The sequence below is a fragment of the Struthio camelus genome, chromosome 8, assembly GCF_040807025.1.
Source record: "Struthio camelus isolate bStrCam1 chromosome 8, bStrCam1.hap1, whole genome shotgun sequence".
Lineage (NCBI taxonomy): Eukaryota > Metazoa > Chordata > Aves > Struthioniformes > Struthionidae > Struthio > Struthio camelus.
In genome coordinates this window covers 13,073,427-13,096,029 of record NC_090949.1, presented here as the reverse complement: position 1 = coordinate 13,096,029, position 22,603 = coordinate 13,073,427, and the positions used below count along the sequence as shown (strand labels likewise).

The 22,603-nt window shown below is 37.7% G+C and overlaps 2 protein-coding genes across 13 annotated transcripts in view; both read left to right on the top strand.

The window, feature by feature from the left end:
- The window catches only part of DDX59 (DEAD-box helicase 59), a 33,532-nt gene extending 31,584 nt beyond the window's left edge, over nt 1–1,948 (top strand). For all 11 annotated transcript variants that reach the window (XM_068952176.1, XM_068952171.1, XM_068952173.1 and 8 more), the window contains one exon: nt 1,611–1,948. In XM_068952176.1, coding sequence (XP_068808277.1) covers nt 1,611–1,874 — 264 coding nt within the window. In that variant the 3' untranslated portion in view covers nt 1,875–1,948. The remainder of the gene's footprint in view (nt 1–1,610) is intronic.
- A 1,435-nt stretch (nt 1,949–3,383) lies between these two features.
- Nucleotides 3,384–22,603, top strand: part of KIF14 (kinesin family member 14) — a 35,432-nt gene continuing 16,212 nt past the window's right edge. Inside the window, exons 1-19 of one of the 2 annotated variants that reach the window (XM_068952229.1) lie at nt 3,384–3,581; nt 4,776–6,021; nt 6,460–6,714; nt 8,138–8,225; nt 10,680–10,778; nt 12,506–12,558; nt 12,909–12,939; nt 13,306–13,413; nt 14,369–14,485; nt 15,119–15,237; nt 15,661–15,833; nt 16,579–16,726; nt 16,834–16,897; nt 17,113–17,297; nt 19,208–19,310; nt 19,530–19,690; nt 20,532–20,679; nt 21,207–21,359; nt 21,880–22,006. In XM_068952229.1, the coding sequence (XP_068808330.1) occupies nt 4,874–6,021; nt 6,460–6,714; nt 8,138–8,225; nt 10,680–10,778; nt 12,506–12,558; nt 12,909–12,939; nt 13,306–13,413; nt 14,369–14,485; nt 15,119–15,237; nt 15,661–15,833; nt 16,579–16,726; nt 16,834–16,897; nt 17,113–17,297; nt 19,208–19,310; nt 19,530–19,690; nt 20,532–20,679; nt 21,207–21,359; nt 21,880–22,006 (3,280 nt within the window). In that variant the 5' untranslated portion in view covers nt 3,384–3,581; nt 4,776–4,873. Of the gene's footprint in view, nt 3,910–4,775; nt 6,022–6,459; nt 6,715–8,137; nt 8,226–10,679; nt 10,779–12,505; nt 12,559–12,908; nt 12,940–13,305; nt 13,414–14,368; nt 14,486–15,118; nt 15,238–15,660; nt 15,834–16,578; nt 16,727–16,833; nt 16,898–17,112; nt 17,298–19,207; nt 19,311–19,529; nt 19,691–20,531; nt 20,680–21,206; nt 21,360–21,879; nt 22,007–22,603 lie in introns of both variants that reach the window. The other variant, XM_068952230.1, reaches the window with a different exon arrangement.

The following is a 22,603-nucleotide window of genomic DNA, read 5'->3' as shown; positions in this document are numbered from 1 at the left end:
ACTGAAATGTACCACATCCAACTATGGGAATTTAAATTGAAATATACAAATGTAAATATGGTTTTTATCTTCAGAAGGTTGTTCCTATAGGAAAGGAGAGAAAGGTGCTGGAATATCTTTTTCATCAGTCTCTTGCATAAAAGCTTGGTTTTCTGGATCAGAGTAGAAATAGTGAAGACTGATAACTACTCTTCAGTCAGTTGTATCCGCACTGTTATTCCTCTCCGCTTTGTGCTTTCTTACAGCATTTTGTTGATAAATAGAAAGCAAGATTTACCATATTTTTACACTCTGTGGGAAAAAAAAGGGCAAATACCCCTCTTTCTGCTGCAGCTCATCTACACTGTGGGATATGCATGTAAAACGGAGAGAAATTTAATCTTGAATGTTCTCTTCGTTCCCTTCTCCCACCCCAGTACCTCTCTTCTCAGGCACATCACAGAAAAAAACCAGACAGGACTTATTGAATAAAGGAGAAGAGGAAAATATAAAGTAAAGTTGTGTGTATGTGTGTGTGTACACAGAACAGTGTAGGCAGCAGGTCAAGAGAACTGCTTATTCCTCTCTGGCAGTCAGGAAGTCACAGGACGGTAGTATAGTGTCCAGTTTTGAGGCTTCCAGTACAAGAAAGGCTGACAAACTCCAGGCATTTTGGAGAAACTCGAGGCTGGCGCATGTGACATGGAGAGAAGCTGATGGAGCTGGGCATGGGTGGGCTTGGGGAAAGAAGGTCAATGTGGGCGTTGAATTGCTGTGTTACGTTCTGTAGTGGGTGGTTACAGAGAAGACAGAGCTGGCAAGTGGTTCACCAGTGGAACCAGGCGCCTGGAGAGGTTGTGGAACCTGTGTCCTCAGATGTGCTCACATCTCGACTGGACAAGGTCTTGAGCCCCCTGATCTAACTGTGAAGTTAGCCCTGAGGAGGAGGTTGGGTGGGATGACCTGCAAAGGTCCTTCCAACCAAAATTATTCAGTGTTACTATATGCAGTACTTCTCTGTGTTTTTAATTACCTTTCCAGTAAAGTTTCAAGGAAGTAGTAAATAAATAAATAAATTTCCCAGTGAAGATCCTAAAACATCAAAACTGTACCGATACTAAAACGCTATTTTTAAGTAGAGAGTCTTTGAGATTCTCTTCCAATTTGCTCAAGAGCTTCAGGTAATATTGAGAAATAGTTTTAAGTTGCTAGAGCATTGAAAGTAGGGTATTTTTTTGTGGTGATGATTGTATGTATCCTACTAGATACAAGATACTTGTATGCGGCATTGCGGTAATAACTTTTGAAATATGTTATTTGCACCAGATTTACTCTAAGCATTTAATTTGATTGCCTGTAAGTTATATCATACATCCTCGGTATCAATTAGACTTCCAGTTTTTCCCAAATACAAGTGTTAATGTTAGATGCATTTAAACCAGAGCTTCAAATCTGCATATTCTGAATTCAGGAAGCTTATCAGAACTTTGTGCTTAGGGGATTTGGCCTTGTCATATAGTAGCTGTGGAATTCCTAAGTCTATTTTATAACAGAAAATAAACTTTAAGGAGACTCGAAGGAGTTCATTTAATATTGGTAACTGAAAATGAACTTTTTTTTTTTTTCTCCAGGTTGGAAGAGCAGGGAGGTTGGGTCACAGTGGAACTGCAATTACTTTTATCAATAACAACAGCAAGAAGCTTTTCTGGGATGTTGTGAAGAGAGTAAAACCAACAGGCACCATTCTTCCTCCACAGCTGCTGAATTCCCCATATCTTCATGACCAAAAGAGAAGGGAACAACAGAGACTTAAACAATTACAGAATAGCTTTGTAACAGGAGATAATATTATGGAAATTATTAGAAAACATGACAAAAATAATTCCCAGAGGTAGTAAAAGTGCATTTATAGCTATCTTAAATAATTATAATGAAAATGCGTTTCGAAAATAAAAATGGAATTATGGTGTCTTGTATATTGCTTTTTTTAAAGAAGCTTATATATGCAGTGTTTTAAGGAGTCTTATTTTCATTTAATCTTTATTTTGAAATACAAAATATTGTGGGTTTGAATTACAGTAGTGCCTAATCACAATATTCTGTGTAAACCCTCCCGCTGCCCCCCCCAAAACCAGTAGTCTTGGGTCACAACACAAATGGAGAAGATATGCTTTATTTTGTTTTAATATTTCTGAATAACCGTTTCAGAGTTCCTGTGAAACAATCTTTTGGTAGTTTTTATGCCATTATACTGATGCAAGAGGTTCGTAAAAGAACACGTGACTTGGAAACTCCCGACCCCCAACCACCACCTTCTGTTGTATCATCCACATCCTGAGACAGGTCTGATTAAACTAATCTCTCAAGCTTCAGACTAACCAAAACTGAAATACCATAATGACCTTTCTTCCAGGTCATTCCAGATGTCATTCCATGCCTTTCCAGATGTCCAGGCAGTTAGATGTTATCCCTAGGCCTTGTATTTCTGCTGTTTGGTCAAGGGGCAACAATACGATAGAATGACTTTGATACCAAACTAACATTTTTAAAATTTAGTAGCTGATTTGTTTCCACTAGAGACAAAAAGAATAGTTCAAAGTAGTATATAGGTTCTTTCTCAGCGCTGCACGACAGGTGAGATAACTGCAGGGCTAAGAGGCGTGCGCTGTTCTGGGTGACGCGCTGCCCTGCTGAGCACCGCTGCCGGGGCTGCTGCAGTGACTGCTTTAGGTCACAGGCGCCTCGGCGCTCACCGGGGCCGCAGCCTGCCGGGACGCACGCTAGCCTTGCTTTAGGTGGAGGTGGCAACATGCACTGTCGTAGTCTCTGTTAGCTCTGCTGAATACTGCTTGAGTTATTTCCCGTGTAATGAGTGCGGATCTTCCGAAATGCTGTGCTTAACGATTTCTATGTTTTCTATGCAATGTTGCTCTTACTTTAACATAACCCAGTATAGGGGAAGTTTTTCCGTTACTTTTTTTTCCTGTGCTTTGTCGTTTGCCTCCCTCTGCTGGATTTTTTTTTTTTTTAAGTTTATTTCCAAATACCAAATCTTGTTTAAAAAATAAGAGGACGGGCAAAACACGCGCCTTCCTTAGGAAGGGGCCAATTTTTACTTCCCCTGGTGCTTTCACGAACCAGTACTCGCTAATCTTTCTCATCCTGAAATCCTCAAACTTTTAGACGCGATGAAATCTTATTTTCCTTAGCTCGTAGCTTGGTAAACGTGCCGCGCCCTCGGCAACGGCCTCCTCCCCTGCCCCATCGCCTCTGCCCGGCGGCGGGGGGGGTGCGGAAAGGCGTTCGCGCGCGCGCGCACTGCCTCGCGCCGCGCCGCGCCCCGCCCACCTGCGACGCACGTGATCGCAAGCAGCCAATGCCCGTGGGCGCGGCGCGTTCAAAACGGGGCAGGGAGCGGGCGCGAGCCGCGGCCGGTGTGGAGCGGCGCGGCAGGTGAGGCGGGAGCCGGAGGGTCGCCGCTGCGTGCTGGGCTTTGCCCGCCGCCCTCCTGTCGCCGGAGCGGGGCCGGGTTGGGCCGGGGCAGCAGGCGCCGGAGGCGGTGCCCCGAGAGCCCCCGCCGGCCACTGGAGGCCTCGCCCCAGGTATGTTTTAGAGCTCGAGCAGCAGCGGTAGCTTCAGACGGGTCTGAGAAATAAATACGTTCCGGTTGGAAGCTTTTTTGAAGCTTTCCTCACGACTTCTGAGCTATGAAAGCTCTGTGCGGCCGTGAAGCGTGTTACAGCGGGCATCATCCCACGAGCCCTGAGAGCACTCCCAGAGCTGTAACTGGGGAAAACGGCATTAAAGGAAACTTCCGTCTGAGTAACGCTTAGCTCTCTGCTTCCGCCTCGCTTGTTGTCATCTGGCTTCCTGCCCGCTTCCCCCGTTGGTCGCGGTGCCCGAATTCCCAGAGGGCCTAAGGTGGCTCAGGTGAGTTTCTCTTGCCCTTGGATGGGGAAGTAATTGCAGATGGCGAGTCTGTAGCGGGTAGCGATGTCCGAGTCCCCTGACCAAGACGCATAGGCAGCGGTAAAAAGGATACTTTTGTATACAGATTGGAGGTGTGCAACTTGCAAAGTATTTAAAAGGGGCCGGAGATACTTCTTACAATTTTTCTTTCATCCTCTAGGTTGTTTCTTTTGCTGTATGTGTGTATGTATACATGTATGTACATGTGATATACTGAATTAAAATAAGACCCAAACCTATTGTACTAGTCATCCTTATTTACTCTCCTGTTCTGACAGTGGACTGGCTATCAAATCCTAAAAAACAAACAAACAAAAAAACCCCGCTTTCTGCATGCACACATTTCCTGTCTAATATTGTTAGTGGTTTTATTGTTCTGTTGGCGTCTGTTAGTTGTGAAATACCATAAGCATAAATGGTTCTGAGTGAATGGAGGAGTGATCTTGAATTCTGTTTAACTGGGAATCATTGTAGGTCAATTGGAAGAAACATCTGTGGTGATGTTTATTACTAAATAGCTGAAGTGTTCTTTGTATCTACTGGTGCTTCTTCATGCTGTTTGGTTTACCTTTCAACACAAATTGTATAACTTGATAAATGGAATCAAATAGGCCACGACTGGCTAAAGCAGTTATCTCCTTCACACAGGAGATCTAGAAGAATATAACTTTTTAAATGCCCCTGAGGGGAAAGGGAGATACTTGTTATGTTTAATGTTTGGGAAGGGGAGAGTATTTACTGCAGTATATGTGGAAAAACTCCCCATACACTGAAACATATCTCACATCTGCCATAAGTGCAACAAGAATTTTGCTTTGCCTTTTCAGATTCAGTGAGAAGGAGCAAATAGAAGTGGAGTTAATCTTTCGGGAAAGATGTGTAGTAATTTTTAAAAAAGCCTAGTGCTAACTTGCTGAAAGACAAAATGCCTGTTTACACAGTTCCTGCAAGAAGCCACTCTGAGGCACAGCGTACTACTTCTTTACAGAAGAATTCTTTGGCACAAAATGCCTTTACCAGCGGCAAAAAGTTTGGGCAACAACTGAAATCACAGGTGTCAGGGGAAGAAAAGGATAATCTACTTTCATGCTCTCAGAATAAGGCCGGAGAAGGAAATAGGACTTATGTGATTTCCGCCTGTAAAAAAGCGGGTGATACACCAGTTACTTTTAAGCCTGAAGATAAATTAACGCTCCAGAGGAGAACTGGAGCAAGCAAAGGATCAGTTTGCAGTGGTGAACCGTTGGATGAAAAAACAGCACAGGACACAGAAAACATACAAGCGGAGAAAAGACTTACTCTGCAGAGACGTCTGAGGACTTGCTCCACAGAGAAGAGTAAAATAAATCAGAATACTGTGGCTGGAATAGCAAATAATGACTCTACTGCTGTGCAAAGAAATTACAAGACCATACTTCTACCAACTGCTAGTAGTAATGATACCTGTTATGTTAAACCAAGCCGTAAATTAGTTGAACGTCAGTCAAATACAGAGAAGCACTATGATCTGAACAGCAAGGATTCGCTTAGCAATATTGATGGTCCCTCTGAAAATGATAGCTGCACACATTTAAAATATAGGACAATCACTTCTGATAAAAAATCTCAAAATGAAGTTCCTGGATCAGCAAAATTGGTTACTCCAAGAGATATTAATAGGATACCAGGAGAACAGCTGAATGAAAAAGGCAATAGAAATAAGGTTGCTGAAAAAGAAAGGTTACAAAACTTAATTCTAAAACATAACAGTTTGGAAAGGCCAAGGACACCAAGAAAAGATACAGCAGGACTGAAGCTTACACCAAAGCATAGCACTTCTCAGAATACTGTAAATCATTCTGTATATGCTTCAAAGAAGCAAATACCTCATCCTCAAACTGTAGTGAAAAAGAAAATGAGTGTCCCCAGCACTCTCAGCCTGAGTAGAGGTGCAAAAGTAGAAGGGAATGCAACATACGCCCTAGCTTTTAAGGAAGAAACTGGAGCTGAGAGCAATAGCACTGAGAAAGATATTTTCAAAGCAGAAAACAGCAAAGTGACCGTAGCTATACGTGTACGGCCTTTCAGTAACAGGTTTGTATCTTGGATTAGTTTCTGATGTCAAAGAATAGCTTTTATAGTACATGTTGATTCCTGCTCTGTGTTTTCTGAATTGTTTCAGTTGCTGACATGCTAAAGAGTAATAGTATGTTATAACTTTGGAAAGTAGCAAATATTTCATGCAGCATCAAACTAAAGATTTTATTAAGAAATGAATTCCTCATTTTATAGCAATCTGGCGCTGTTTTTAAACCATTCAGGTATTCTAAGCTTGAGTACTTTATACATTTATTAAACGGGATGTTCAATTCTTGTATTAATGGTTTTGTAATCTTTTCATAGTAAAAAGGATTTTTTGAAAATTTATTACTTAACTTTTTATTTTCTGTGAGGCTATATGTTTGAAATTGCTACGTTACAGACTGCAGCTTATATTTCTATTTTTGTTCTCCCCCTACCCTTTCTATTCAGAGAGAAAGATGAAAATGCTTTCCCAGTAATCTCCATGAGTGGTTCAGAGACAGCTGTACAGAATCCGGATACAAACCAAGTTTACAGCTTCACTTACGACTTCTCGTTCTGGTCTTTCGACAAGTGTCATCCTAATTTTGCAAACCAAGCAGTGATTTATAAAACTTTGGCAGCGCCACTCCTAGAAAGAGCTTTTGAGGGGTACAACACTTGTCTTTTTGCTTATGGACAGACTGGTTCTGGCAAATCATACACGTGAGTTTCTAATAACAATGGTTAGAATTCTTTAGGAGCTAATTATTATACAGTGTCTAGTCTTTACTGGATTTATCCTATATAATCTCCTTTAATTATTGAGTTGTGTTTAAAATCTTTTTACACGTTTTTGAAGCCAATTAAAATATTAACATTTATAGTTAAAAATTGAGACAAAGCTGTAGATGTTTTTTGTATGTATATACTCTTTCTACTTCCAACGAAGAAAAATGAAGCTCTTAGCAAAGGTGTCGCTGAAAGAAAATCTGTATTAATGTGGAGAGTGCTTTTGTTCAGCACTGTTTATTTTGTGTGTGTGAAATGGCGTGTTCTGAAGGACGCTGTTTTTTGGACATGACCTTTAACAGGCCATTCAAGTTATAGTTGTGAATTAAAAGACAAGAAATAAGATCCAGATGTTCAAGTGCCACTAATTATTTGAAGTCTATTCTTCAAACACCTACACCCCCATTTTGAGGTTTTGCAGCCAATTTTATGACATGTATGTGTTTTTCAGTAGAGTGCCTTGTGAACCTTTTTCTTTCCAACTATACATACTTAAACCCCTTATGTGCTTTATAATTCCCACAAAGTACTATAGAATTTCCCAAGTAGATTGATGAGAAACTTTTTGTTAATCTTCCACTATACGTTTTAAAAGTAAACATTTATTCTAAAAGAACTTAGGCGGGACTTTTTTAAAGTGGGAATCCTATTTTTACTTTTACTGTTTATTTACCTTGTCCTAAAAAAAGATATGATCAATATTATGATTGTCATCTTGTTTGTAATGTTCCTCCCCTTCCCTGCCCTGGTAAACAATTGTTTCCCTTCACCTCTGTGTATCTTCAGCAAGGCTGAAATTAATATCAGTAATAACTGTGCCCTCGGGTCTGATCTCCACCACAGACTTCTGCTGACAACTGTATTGTGCAGCTGAGACTTAACTGAGGTAGCTGAATTAGTCCAATATACTGGTTTTCTGTAGTAGCAGAGCTAGACAGGACAAAATTATACGAGAGGTGGAGAGGAGCTTGAGTTGCTATGCTGGCAGGATGCAGAGAATATAAAATATGAAAATGTACGCTGTCAAACATCTGTAGGTTTATTATCTAATTCAACTTACTCTGCAGTTGTTATAGGGTTTTTGTTTCACTGTAGTTTTTCAACCTACTTCTCCATGGATGAATCACAAAATCAGATATGTTGGAAAGGACCTCTGGACGTCATCTTGTCCAATCCCCCGCTCAAACAAGGGCCAGCTTAGATCAGATTTATTTCTGTAACTAATTACTTCTGTTACTTGTGCGTTCTTACCCTTACTGTAACTGTAGAACTGTGCAATTAACAAAACTAGAATAACTGCTATAAAGAGTTAGAAAATAGAATGCCTGTATAAAATGTGGGTTTCTTGCAACTACAGAATGCTGGGATTTGATGAAGACCGAGGAATAATTCCAAGATTTTGTGAAGATCTCTTTGCTCGAATAGCACAAATGGACGGGCAACAGGTATTGTAGTGTTTATTGTGCTAATACTGAGTTGTGAGGAGACTGGTGTGTTTCAGTGTTTTGATACCTGTTTCATTCTTTCATTTTACAACTTAGCAGTGATGTGGTTATTAATGCCTATTAAGCAGAGGGGCAGAGGGAATGTTTATTCAGACTACGTTTTGATTTGTGTTCCTTCTACAGCTATGCTATGTGTATTTAAAAAGACAGAGCTGTCATCTTTTCCAGATTATTTCAAGGAAGGCTTAACTTCTGCTTCTCCCCGGAGTAATTTGTGTGGTAATGATAAACTTACAAAATCATAACTGCAGATAAAAGTAAAATTAAAAACGTACATATTCAGTTATATATTTCTGGCTGTGCTGCGAATCACTCTTCATAATTCTTTCAGTTTTGACTGGTCTGCATATGCTTTTGGTATTACTATTTGGAATGTATGATTACATACATAAATATTTCAAAACTCAGAATACTACATCTTGCATCATCACTGTCATGGTCACAGTAAACAGTGTTACAGATGTTTACAGTCTGTTTGCATAAGCAAATTCTAGGTGTGTTATAGGATTCATACAGCTGATAAGTTACTTCAGCACAAGATTAGGAGGTTTTTCAGAGTGTCTAATGATAAGGCTGGAGAAGCATTAGAATAGGTTGTTGTGAGGGTTATGGAGAGTGTTAACGGATGACTTCTCATGAACAGTCTGGACAGATATCTGTCAGGAATGACCTGCGTGTGGTTCACTAGAGGTGAACCGGATGGTCTCTTAAGGTCTCTTCTAGCTCAGTGGTTCTAAGATCAACTGCATCCCTCAGGGAGAAAGTAATTGAAATGTTAGCAAGCATTAACCAAACTGATGAAGTCACTGTTGGCTTGAATCAAAGACAACAGCTTGGGTAACGTGTGGGTTTTCTTGTTTGTTTGTTTGTTTTTTTCCCCCCTCCCCTTCCCTGTGGAAATGCAGCAAGAGTGTCATTAGAGGGGCTCAACAAGCTAAAATGCATTTAAACAAGTGTATGAGACCTAGAAGGTGACTTGGTAAATACACGCTTCAAAAGTACATACCCTGTGTGTACATACAGAACTATTTATCTCATCTATTAAAAAGAAAGGACCTCCACTGTGAATGTAGGTATGCGTGGACTTTGTTTTTGTGATACTTGTCAGGTATACTTCCTTCTTCTGTCGGACTGTTTACTAGAAATTCAGTCTCAGAAAAATGTTAAGAATCACTTTTGATAAGCCTTGCACTGTAGTTGAATTGGTTTAAGATACGAAGAGTACAGCTGAAGCTGTCCGTGGCAATAACACAAATCATAACACTTGGTTAGAAACCCTGAATATTTTAAAACTACGAAAAGGATTAGAAAATTTTATTTACTTAGATAGGGAGCATCCAATTCAAGGCACTTTGGTGGCTAAGGTTATTTCTGTACTTTTCTTTTTCATGTGTGTGTATGTATATATATTTGCCTACATCTATAGGGACTGACTCACAGGTCAGTAGAGGTTGCATGCTTATTTTTAGTAACTAAATAAAAGTTTAAAGCCGTCTATAAGACGGCTGAAGGAACAGTCAGTTAAGTTTATGCAGACAAACTTTTTTATTTTTAACTATTCTAAGCTTCTTTAACACTTTAAGTCATGGTTTTGAATGCTAATACCAATAATCTCACAACCTTTCAGTAGGTTGACAGACACTAAGAAATTTAGGAACGCTATTTTTTACTGAGGTTTGGCTATAGAATATAAATGCAACTTCTAATAAATGCAAGGCTACCAGATGCAAGTTTGCTTTTCTTTGCTTATGTATTGTGAATAAGTGATTCTGTTGCCGCGGATTATCTTGAATCTTGTACATGTTCTGACTGTATGGATTTGTTTTTGCTGCAGTCTTCATTGCCTTGTAAGCAAAATTCCATTCATAAATATAGTTACCCAAAAAACCCTAGAGGTTTTCAAAGGAAAAATGTGTTTTCAAGGAAACTTCTTCCTCAGTACTTTTAAGATTGCAATAGATAGTATCCAGTTTTATTTTTCTAACAGATAATCCTTTTTTCCCGTGTCAGGGCATTGACAATACTAGTCAATGTTTCTGTTGCATGTATGATGCTGTGGAAGCCTGATCTCTAACGGAATGAGACTACGGCAGGAGAAAAAACTGTTCATGAACTGAAAGTCCAGCACTGACGCTTCTGAGGTGGATGCGTACATGTTTTTAAGCCTGATATTTATCATCTGAAAGTAGCTGTGGATGGAATTCTAATAAATAGTATTCTCTGCAATAGCAGATTTCTGAGTTAGGATATCATTTCTCTTGAGAAATCACTTCAGTGTAAAGGCTTCTGATGCCAAATAGCAGTATCTGGTAATCTATGTCTGTTTGTGAAACAGAACTGATGATGAAAATGTATGCTGCAGACTATATGAGGAATTTTTTTCTTTTTTTAAAGATTTGGTATCATCTTGAAATGAGCTATTTTGAAGTTTACAATGAGAAAATTCATGATTTGCTCGTCTTTAAAGCTGAAAGTGGACAGAAGAAACACCCGGTAAGTTGTTGCTCACAGAAATAAATGTATATACGCTATCTCAAAGTAGTGACATCTATTCTCTAAACAAAAAGGCACAAATGAGAAGCGATCATTGCTTTCTTATCTATTTAAGTACTTTAGATTGTTATGAATAACTGGAGTCAAATGAAAAAAAACTTGCTATATAACTGCAAGCAAAACGTTTAGCAGCTCTTAAGAGCAAAACCATAAATCTTGCTGAAACAGAAACAAGGCAGCTCATTGGCCTCTCAGAGCTGTTATTAATATCTCTCCTTATCTTCAAAATGAAGAAGACGTTATCAGCCTTTATAAAGAGACACTAATAAGAGGATATTATTTATCTAAGAAGTCTCCAGATTCCACTGAGTTTTCTGTGCTACATAATTTGAGTTACAGTCTTGTAATTTGGCAGCATTAGGAGGCTGCCATTGCTGTGAAAAAAGTATTTTTCTAAATTTATTTGTTCCTTCAGTCTCAATTCTCAGCCCTACTGAAGTGTCCATTCACTTTCTGAAAATATCTGTGTATTGTTTACCTCCTGGGATGCCTGTTTACCACTTCATTGCAGTCAATAATATATTCATGGAAAAAAACATTGTCAATATTTGCAAAGGGAGAATTTTTCTCCTCCCCTGCCCCCCCCCCCCCCCCCAATACTTATGCTGTGCCTCCACACTGCCCAACTACAGAAATTCACTTTCAGATGAAGAACCTAAGACCGAGATGAATAATCATTCAAATTCTTTGCCCTGGACAATTCACTGCTTAAAGCCATGGCGCTGGCAGGAATTTCCACTATTCTTCCCAAGAAGTTGGGGGAGATTCAGGGACCCTATTAACTAGTTAAGCTAGTTTTTAATGCTTTTGTATTAGAATATGTACAATCATAAGCTTCAGAAACTTGTGTTAAAGATAAATTGAAGGAACTTATTTGTTTGATTTATTTAAAAAAGCAAAAACAAAGCAATTTTTTGAGCTTGGTGATACTGAGCAGTGTACTGACCACTCCTTGTGTGTAAGGTATGACTATATATTTTAAATTAGCGGTGCTATAGTAGTGAAGAATCTCTCTGAATTAACTCTTTTGTGTATGTTTGGGTATACATATATCTAAAATGAAAGAAGAACTTCTTCAGTGCAAAGAAGAAAAAGTTCTTTTTTTCTATATTGAAATAGTTAATTCAGGATAAATAGTTCAGTATCACCGATTTACTATAGAGAGGCTATACTACATTCAACTTGCTGTTGAAATAAGCCCATTATCCTGAACTTGAGACTTACCTGGACCAGTTGTATAGAGATAAAGACTAACCGTCTTGCTTACAGTAGAAGTGTTTTTGTCAGTGGTTTTGAGCTAAGCTTCTGTTGAGCTTGAAACTGTAAAATAAAATAGATTTTCATTACTCTAAAACCTTCCATGTTGTGGCAGCGAAATTTTCTTATGTAAAACCCTTGTTTAATATGTTAGGTTTTATGATGTTTTAACCAAGTGTTCTTGCACAGGTAGCTCTGTAAGCAATGGTCTAGTGCAGTCTACTTTTTCTCATGCAACTTTAAAAAACAGTTGTCAGTATTTTATGAAAATTGTTCTAGATGATTCATTCTGAATTTTATTGGTGGTGAACTTCATGCTAGAAAAGCTTTCCCTTAATTAAGATATTCCTGATTGCTATGTCCCCTTCATAGGTTACTAATGAATTCCCTCCTAAAATTATTCTTACCAGCTTCGTGTAAGAGAACACCCAGTATTAGGACCGTATGTGGAAGATTTGACCGCGTAAGTCTTAACTATTCTCGTTTGAATAAAAGTATTAGCTTAACCCTGATATAGTGTGCCAATTATTATCTTAGGACTCTGTGCAAGCTTTTGTATTTGCCAATGGATTAGGCAAGATCATAGCTCCACCTCGCTTTACAAAACACTTACAGACATGTCTAGCTTAACTTGCTGCATTTCCACTTGGCTTCAGTGAAAGAAGTATGTGTGGCGGTTCTGACACAATTTGAGCTTTCATGGTATATTTGCATTTGTCTGTAACTTGGGAAATATTTCAAAACTGAAGTAGCAGGGAACACTATAAAAACAAAACAAATAGTTTGAACCTAAACTTTTTTCCTTCCGTTTAGGAATGTTGTCAGTTCTTATTCTGATATCCAGGTAAGACTTTCTTTGTTACTAAAAGTAAATGCAAATATTTCTCCTTGTTCCTTCCTTTACCACTGAAAACTAGAATCCATGGATGGGAAGAAAATACTTTATAGCCTGTCAGGATTCCATGATATACCATGGAGCTGACTAGGTTCAAACAGACAAGCGTCACTCTCTTTTCCCATGATCATCTCAAGTTTTAATTTCTCCCTTAAGGAGTCATCATTTGTTATCAACTTTACTTGCAAACATTTGGGACTTCAGTTAACTACCCAAAGTATGTTTTGTGTGTGTTTTTTTTTTGTTTTGTGTTTTTTCTTGTTTTTTTTGGGGGGGTGGTTTGGTTTTTTACATCTCCACTTCTCTCTCTTGCAGAGTTGGCTTGAACTAGGAAATAAACAGAGAGCAACAGCTGCTACAGGAATGAATGACAAGAGCTCTAGATCTCATTCAGTCTTCACCCTTGTCATGACACAAACAAAAGTATTGCTGGATGTTTAATTTTTAGTTACCTGTTCAGATATGTTAGTGGAAAACTAGTGTTTTATGTACTGCCTAGAAATTTGTTGGGAGAGTATACGTGAACACAAAAGATAAGTAAAGGACAGTGCATTTTTAACATGGCTTTCTACAAAGCAAAAGCTGTTTTATTTTACATGCTTTGAGTAGACTAAAGCCAGTGTGCTATATATGTTTTTATAGCAGTAATATAAAATGTCTAGACTGGTAGAGCTAGGAATAGTTCCAAGCATCTGAGTGCCTTTTTGAGATGTATCCAGAAACCAAATTGGGGCCAGACATTATTTCATATTGGTGCCAACACATCTTCTTTTCTAAGAAGACTGGACTATGCAAGCTAGAAAGCTCCGAGTTTCTGCAGGTGACTTAGTGAGATGAGCCTGGAGGAAAAAAGTGAAATAGGTAGAGCTCCTTAGAAGCCTACAGACTGTCAATTTCTTCCATTCACAAATAACTTGCAGTTTTTTGGTTGGCTTTTTTGGTCTAGTTTCATAATCTTTTTCCTTCCTCCTTCTCACCATGCTCACCACTAGATTATCTCTTTTTCTCTGTGAGAGCTAGTCCTGTGGCTTTTCCAATCACTATTTACCTGAACTACATTGATCTAAGTCATAATTTCCACGGGTACTAGATCCAGACAATAGTCAAACTCAAGTTGCAAACTACAGTTTTGGCTGTTTGTTTTTTGTGCTTTTCATGCTTGTTCATTTGTTCCACTGTAAATGCTTGATGCTATGGTTAATAGTGCGAATGTATTCTTCAAGAGATGTACATTAAGGCATCCTGTAAAAAGTAAATGGAAGTGTCACTCTTTTTAAAAAAAAAAAAAAAAAAAAAAAAAAAGTGAACAGCTTGTTAGATTTGTGCTTATTCTCTGCTTTTTGTTTTAGTTTGAATGCAATGATCTCCTTTCTTCCAGGTAGAGTTTGTGGATGAAGAGCAACGTGATCGTAGGATTACCAGCCACATAAATCTAATAGATCTAGCTGGTAGTGAACGCTGCTCAGCAACTCAAACCGTTGGAGAAAGGCTGAAGGTAGATCAGGACTAGAAATCTGTGGGGGGGGAAAAAATGGTTCTGGAGAACATCCCTAAACTCTGCTAGACTGAAGCACCCCTCACCTCCAAGGAATTTTCTTGGGAAGAACAAGTGTCATAGAAGGGCTTGTAACCCTCAGTACTTCTTATAAATATTGCACAGCACTTTGTCAGTGAGGGCAGGTGGCTCTAACAAGGTATTTTGACCACGCAGTGTGGCAGGCTAAACATTGCTTAGAAGGCCAGCGTTCCTTATGTTATGCAAGCCTGAGGATCCTCTCAAAGAAATGAGGAAAAACTGCGCCCATGAGTAGCTGACTTTCTAAATTATTACTTCCATGTTTTATGGATTCGGAACTTGCCTCTTTTCTTGGCATTTGTCTTAAGTAAACAGAGCTCCTAATAGGAGACTTCCAAGCTGCGTTTGCAAGAAAGTCTCCGGTTCTTAGGACTGCTTAGTTAAAACCTGGGCCTCTTCTTTCTGAATGAAGATAATCTAGGATACTATTGCAATTTTTTAAATCACTGATGACATAACTGTATTACTGAATAAGCACAATTAAGTCAAGAGAACGGTCAATAACATCACACAAGAAAATACAATTGAATTTTTTTTGTTTGTTTCATACAGGAGGGTGTGAGTATTAATAAGTCACTGTTAACCCTTGGAAAAGTTATTTCTGCACTCTCTGAACAGTCTCAAAACGGAAAGAAAACGTTCATTCCTTACCGGGAGTCTGTCCTTACATGGTATGTTCATTTCAGAATTGTTTATATAAAAGTAAAGGCCTTCTCAGATTGTGGGTTCTACTTCTGTTCAGGAAGCATCCCTTCCTTTACCTCATGTATGTTGCAGAAGTGGGTTGATATGAGGAGCAGGGAGGAGAGAATTATTACATCTCTGATTAGGGAACTGGCTCTCATTGTTATAATGCTGCTAACTCCATGAAGACCTTCAGATAAGGTCAAAAACCTCAAAAATGGAAGAAGTTAGAGCAATTTCTATGATTCTGCACCCAGAGCAAGTGTTCTTTCTGTGTAGAAATCCAAAACTTGTATAAATTGCTTTCAAATAAGTGGCAAAACCCTAGCTACTTGAAGTCTCTTTTTTGTTTTTGTTTTGTCTTTAATATTGGGGAGGGGGAATGACTTCTAGTTTCATGTCAAACAAAGGTTGTTAAAGGAAAGTCTTGGTGGGAATTCCCGAACTGCCATGATTGCCACAATCAGTCCAGCTGCCAGCAGCATAGAAGAAACTCTCAGCACTCTTCGCTATGCGAAACAAGCTTGTTCAATAATCAACGTTGCTAAAGTAAATGAAGATGTGAACGCCAAGCTAATCAGAGGTGAGGCTGACATGTAAAGTCTTTGAGCTTTTTTATTTTTCATTTGTATGCGTTTCGAACTTATTGGTAATAACACATCTTATATAAAGGTAACCTCTTGTGCCAGCTGATCGTTTACTTGTGGTTTGTTCACTCCTAAAATGTTTCTAGTTAAGACTTCCAAAATGCAGATGTCCTTCTCTTTGAAACAGTTTTATCGTTTCATTAGCTCCTTAATCAATGTATTTTTATAAACAGTATTTTAGAGTGCCCTGATGACAGACACTTACACGAGTAATCACATGTGTAAATCTTACGAATGTGAAAGTTTAAAATATGTTCACTTCCACTGGAAAAGAATCCAAATTGTCAAGTTTTGTGCCTAGGGGAGTAAGTTTTGACTTTAGCTTAGTCAGATCAGAATGGGTAAGAATACTCTTGAATATTAGTTTTAATCAGTTTTTGTTAACGACCTACTCCTCAGATGCTCCATGATCAAAAAAAAAAAAAAAACTTCTCCTCCTCTGCTTTTCATGTGCACTCCTGCAACTACATTAAACACAATCTAGGATATATTCTTTTCTAATCTAATGCTTTTCTGTGAGCTTTTTGCCAAACTTATGATATCTTGGGCTACGTTTGAGAACTTTAAACAGGGAAAGATATTCTGCTTTTAACACCTGGATGAATTTTCCAGAATCTTATTGTAGCATCTTATTCTGTCTGCATTTTGTATATGTACTATGTGTTTGGTATGTTTATATAGAACTGAAAGCTGAAATCGAAAAACTGAAGGCAGCTCAGAAAAGTGCTCAGAATACTGACCCTGAAAAATACAGACGTTATTTGCAGGAAATAACTTCTCTGAGGGTAAAATTGCACCAACAGGAGAAGGACATGGCAGAAATGCAAAGGTGGGGCAATCATTAATGTCTTGAGCTAACTAATGGTAATGCTTATATGCTGGAATTTTTCTCCTAGTATGTTGTGTTAAGTCATTTTTTCCCCCTAATATATTAAGGGCCTGGAAAGAAAAGCTTGAACAAGCAGAAAAAAGGAAATTAGAAGAAACGAAAGAGTTACAGGTACATCTTCTTTCTTCCACTTAGTGCTTCGCTTCCAATAGAAGATTGCTGGTGTTAGATATTTTCTATACAATCTGTGCAGAAGAGCTAGAATACTTGCAGCATTTGATTTCCAAAATGCTATTTTTTGAACTGACTACTGTGATGTTACACAATTTTGTGCATTCAAGAACTTTTTTTAAAAATTTTTTTATGCTGAGCTCTCTTTTCCCTAGAAAGCAGGAATTGCATTCAAAATGGACAATCGTTTACCAAACCTTGTCAATCTCAATGAAGATCCCCAGCTTTCTGAGATGCTGTTGTATATGATCAAAGAAGGAGAAACTACTGTTGGAAAGCATACACCGAATTCAAGACATGATATCCAGCTTTCTGGAGTGCTAATTGCTGCTGACCACTGGTATGCAGTATTCTTTAAAGTTGCCCTTTTTATATTTTCATGACAGTAGGAAATATTTCTTCTGACCCTTGCCCCTACTTCTGGAGTCACTCTTCCTTCTGGCAGTAACAAAATTACTTTTCTAACCAGGGCAGCTACTTTTTTGGGGGGGATAACTTCTGTACCATTCAGTGTTCCAAGAAGCTTCCTTCTATTTCTCACTAGAAATCTGATAACCAAGAAAGTTTAACTTTGTTCTGTTAATACAGTGAAGTTTTCTGCTTGGGTAGAAGTGCTTGAGAAAGAGCTAGTCAAATGATGTTGTGTGTGATAACTTTTTTCCATATAATGTCACAGTTATTCATGTAATTGTGAAATGCCTTGACAATTTTCACTTAAAATTGAAAGTCAGCAAAGTGTGTGTGTGTGTATATATCTATCTATCTATCTATCTATATATATATATATATATACGCCAATGTTTCCATGAAGTTAGTTCTATTAGGGTGCTTAAGTGAGATGCGCTAAAATACCTGTGTTCAGTTTTCATTTTATAAGATAATTTCAAATTTATGAACTGACAGACATTTCTGGTGTCTCAGGCATCATGGTTATGATCTTTGATAGTTAAGAAAGTAAACCAACATTACAGTAAACTTAACTTCAGCAACTGTAAAGCTAAATCGATCTCTTATGATTTTTTTTAAATCATTTGAGGTTTATCAGTCTTACATAATAAGAATTACACTTGTCAAGTTGTTAAAATGGACATAAGCATTTGTAACATCAGTATTCAGAATTCCATTAACTTGCCTGTTATCTTTTCTTAATTGTATCAATTCAACTTTCACTTCAAAAATTCTAGCTTATGTCGCTTACGTACATCGAATAAGCAATCTTTAGTGGCAGTTAAAGGAGTGGATGTGAGTGGCAAGCTTTTGTTTTAGCAGTTCTCAATCACTAACTACTTTGGAAGCACTAGTTACTATGGTTGAGATAAAAGCTAGTGATACAGCTTTGTGTATCTGCACTCGGTACTGACACAAAGTGTGTGTGTGTGTGCACGTGTTTGTGGTTTTTTTTTTTTTTTTCCCCACTATTTCTAGATGTGTATGTCCCCTCCTCCTTCCCCCCCAAGTTATAATAGATCAGAATATGATCAAGAAGTATTTTAACTTAACAAACCTTTTCACAGATGTTTATATTCTTAGATGTACTGACTCATACACTTGTATATTACAATGTTTTGCCTTCTGGATTATGAAACACTGCGCTCCCCTTATTCCTCTTTTCCTTATCCCCCTGCTCCAATAGATGGTTTGTGAAATGAAACTTTCACCTGTGATAAGATAGTTATTTCTGATATTTAATTTTCTAGTGTATGAACAAAATAGAGTATCCATAAATCCACTGCAATTTTTGTGTATAACTATACATTAATATCTACCTCCCCTTCTGAATGAAAAATTGAGGATGTAAAAATACTCTCTGTTTTGAGGACTACTCAAATATATGTAACTTGGCAAACTGCAGAAATGTGTCAAGTGCATTTCATGCAGTTGATCTGAGACAGAATGGCAGAGTAAGTTTAACTAATCCATTATTAAAAATATGGAGGATGTTGATATGTTGGGAGACTAAGCATTGTCAGAGAAACCGTCACATGATAGATTATAGGAATTAGATTATTATTATAATTAGATTATTATTAGTAGATTACAGGAATATAGGAGAGGTGGAAGACCACCTCTCTTTAAAAATGTAGGTTGCCAGTTAGGAAATAAATAAATAGTGTTGCATGAAGATAATTGGCTTTTAAAAAAAAAAAAAAAAAAAAAAACAGGAACACTATCTACAGCATGAATTTTAGTCTATTAAGAAAGATCTCTTGCAGTTAAAATCGGCTCCTGCTATAAATGTTTCTCTTTCAGTGTTATAAAAAATAGTGATGGCAAAGTGAGTATTATTCCACTGAGAGAAGCAAAGACATATGTTAATGGAAAACACATTTTGGACCCAACAGTTCTACATCATGTAAGTAATTGATTTAATTGAAGAATAATATTCATCTGTGAGGAACTTATAGCTGCATTAATATTACAATTTCAAATCCCTGTTTTTTAGAAGGCTCTGAAACTTTTAAAAAATTGTTTTTCTTCTTGATTTCCACCCCACTCCTATGTTTTAAGCACTGTATACTTTAGACTTAAGTTGTAGTGTCTTTTTTCTTTTTTTCTTCCTTCCTCCCTGCAGGGTGATCGAGTGATCCTTGGGGGAGATCATTATTTCAGGTTTAATCATCCAGTAGAGGTTCAGAAAGTTAAAAGGCCATCTTGTGGGACTACGTATGTGTATGATGGTCCAAAAGACTTTGAATTTGCGAAAAACGAGCTGCTTGTTGCACAAAGAACACAGTAAGTATTGTATCTTCCTGTTCCAAAAATAAATTGAGCTGGTAATGCAGCATTTAGTTCAAGAAATAGTGAAACAATTAATAACTGTAAGTGAAAGTTGGAAAATAGCAAGATTATTGTTAATTCATTTTTACCATGGAAACTGAAGTTCCAGACTTAGCTGGAACATACGCTTAGGTGTAAGAGGTGGTCACTACAATCTAGCCCAGTCCTCAGGAATCCAGGCAACAACGTGAGAAACACTAAGCTCCGGAGGTCCACGAGAGCAGTGTTTCTCTTCAGTTATGTTTCTTCTCAGGTACATAATGAGTCATAAATGGTCCATAGCACTTTTAATGCTTACTTTTGATGTTTTGGAGAGAGGACTAAAGTCTGAAAAGGAAATATGCTAAGAAAATGAGGATACCAAAGCTACAACCTTGATCTTCTATGACAGTGGGGAATTCAAGTGACCCTGTTATTCTTACTTGTCCTATTCCTGGGAGTTACTAAGGTGCAAGTCTTATTGACTGGAAATATAACTTTCCAACCCATCTTGATGTGAGTTAGTGAATTTCCATTACCATTCTTAATTTTGTGAGAGATTAGTAATGAAATAAATCTGGAAATCAAATATGGTTTAAAATGTTGTGTTTCTGCCTCTTTACCTGTGTCTGCATTTTCCCTATGAAACTAAGTATCTAGGCAAAGTATAAAAGATGTAAAATTTTCACTATTCAAATCGGAGGCTCTTGGACACTATACCTCCTGTTGTGATAGAGATCATACTCTTTTTAGCTTCTGTGCAGTCTATTAGAGATTCAAACTAGCATTCTAAATGCACAAAACTTACCACTTGTAGACTTGAATCAGAAATTGAAGAGGCACGACTCAAAGCCAAGGAAGAAATGATGCAAAGTATCCAAATTGCAAAAGAGATGGCTCAGCAAGAACTGACATCACAAAAAGAAGTTTATGAAAGCAAAATAAAATTACTAGAAGCAGAACTGGTGAGTTGCTGTTGCATCATTATGTAAAACAGCATAATGTAGCTGTTATATAATTAAACAACAAGCTGTAGTGTGTTATCTTTTCCGTGGTCTTGCATACCCAAACACTCACTCAGTGAATGCTAAGCCCCATTCTCAATTTTTTTTTTTTTTTTTTTTTAAAAGAAGGTCAGCCTTCCTAACATAAGGAACTATAAATCAGGTATCGAAATTGTTTTAGGGATACTGATTTATGGAAGGCTTGGGAATTAAATTATTAATCCAGTGTGATTTTGAAGAAGGTTCAACTTGCATGTGACAGGAGATTTTTAAATTACTATTTTAATGTACTCTTTTCTTTCAAGCTTGTATGCTCCTTTTGTCACTAGTAGTATTTGCAGTTAAATTTACAGTATGTAGAATTCTATTATAGAATAATACATCATGGCGAAACAATAATATAAGATGGAGTAGCATCTGCCTAAAGGATGGGTCGGAAAGGCTATGGAATTGGTATACCTCCTCTAATCTGTCCTTCCTTCTATTAGAAAGAAGAATCTCATAAGAATCAAATGCAAGAATTGAATAATCAAAAGGCTGCAAACAAAATACAAGAGCTAGAAAAAGCAAAGCAAAATCTGGAGCTAGAAGTACACTTCAACAAGAAGCGTTTGGAAATGGAGACGTTAGCTACCAAACAGGTAATTTAAAAAACAAGCTGCTTTCAGATAGTCATGTTTTTTTTAAATAAAGGGTTGTACTATGTCTAAATTAACTACTTCTCAAACTTTTCTTTTAAATCATTTAATGTGAGTAGACAGATGTCTTATTTACCCCTCGAATATGCTATTAAATTCGAGATAAACTAGAACCATGTCATTTCTTATATAATGTGGATGCTCTTGTTGATGTACCAAACTTTAGTGACCGTTGTCTGTGCCACAAGTTGTGACTTCAAGCATGAAGTTAACTTATGACTAAATATTAGTTTCTCTTCTACTTCAGTGTCTCTTAAGCATGTTGGTATCTAAGCAAAACCAGGAAATTGTCGAAACTTGAAGACAAAGGGTTTCGTACTGATATGGTAGAGATGTCCAAGAAATTTCCTTGTGTTCTAAGAATCCTTAAAACAACAGCAACAAAACCTCTTGCTAAGAGTTGTGTGGTGGTGTTTGGTTTTTTCCTTTTTTGTGGTTTTTTTTTTTTTGCTTTTGTTTTTAGGCTCTGGCAGATCATACTATTCGTCATGCAAAGATACTTGGAGCTCTGGAAGCTGAGAAACAGAAGATTGCTGAAGAAATACAAACCCTTCAAAAGAATCGTGACAGTGGGAATAAAACTATGACTAGTACGTCATAATATCACAAGGGCAATGCAAATTTCTTTCACTCAGTGGGCTTGGGTTTAGTGGTTTGGAGCCAGAAGGGTTTTTAACTCTGACACTTTTCTAATGATTCTGAATGAAGAGTGCCTGATGACTGGTATATGATCCTTTCTTTTCTTAAGCTCTATGTATCAGACAGTGCTAGAGGTACTGTTTAAATCGTATTGTAACCATATTTATCAGGTGGATATACAGATAATTTGTACTTACCCAGTTACTGAGAAGTTCTTCCGCCATCTGGAAGTACTGATTAGGAGTAACTCATTTTTGGGAACTGGAGGACCAGAATAGATTGTGCTTCGTTTCCCACCTCAGGTTAGGCCAATATACAGTATCTAGTGTTATGCCTCTTTGGGAACTGGAGGACCAGAATAGATTGTGCTTCGTTTCCCACCTCAGGTTAGGCCAATATACAGTATCTAGTGTTATGTCTCTTATTCCTGAAATGCTCCTCATCGAGCTCTTTTTTGTTGTTGTGGTTTTCTGTGGTGTGGGGGTTTTGATCAGGGTTAACTTGGTTGAGAGGGTTGGGGAGGGGGTATGTGTGGTGTGTGGTGTGTT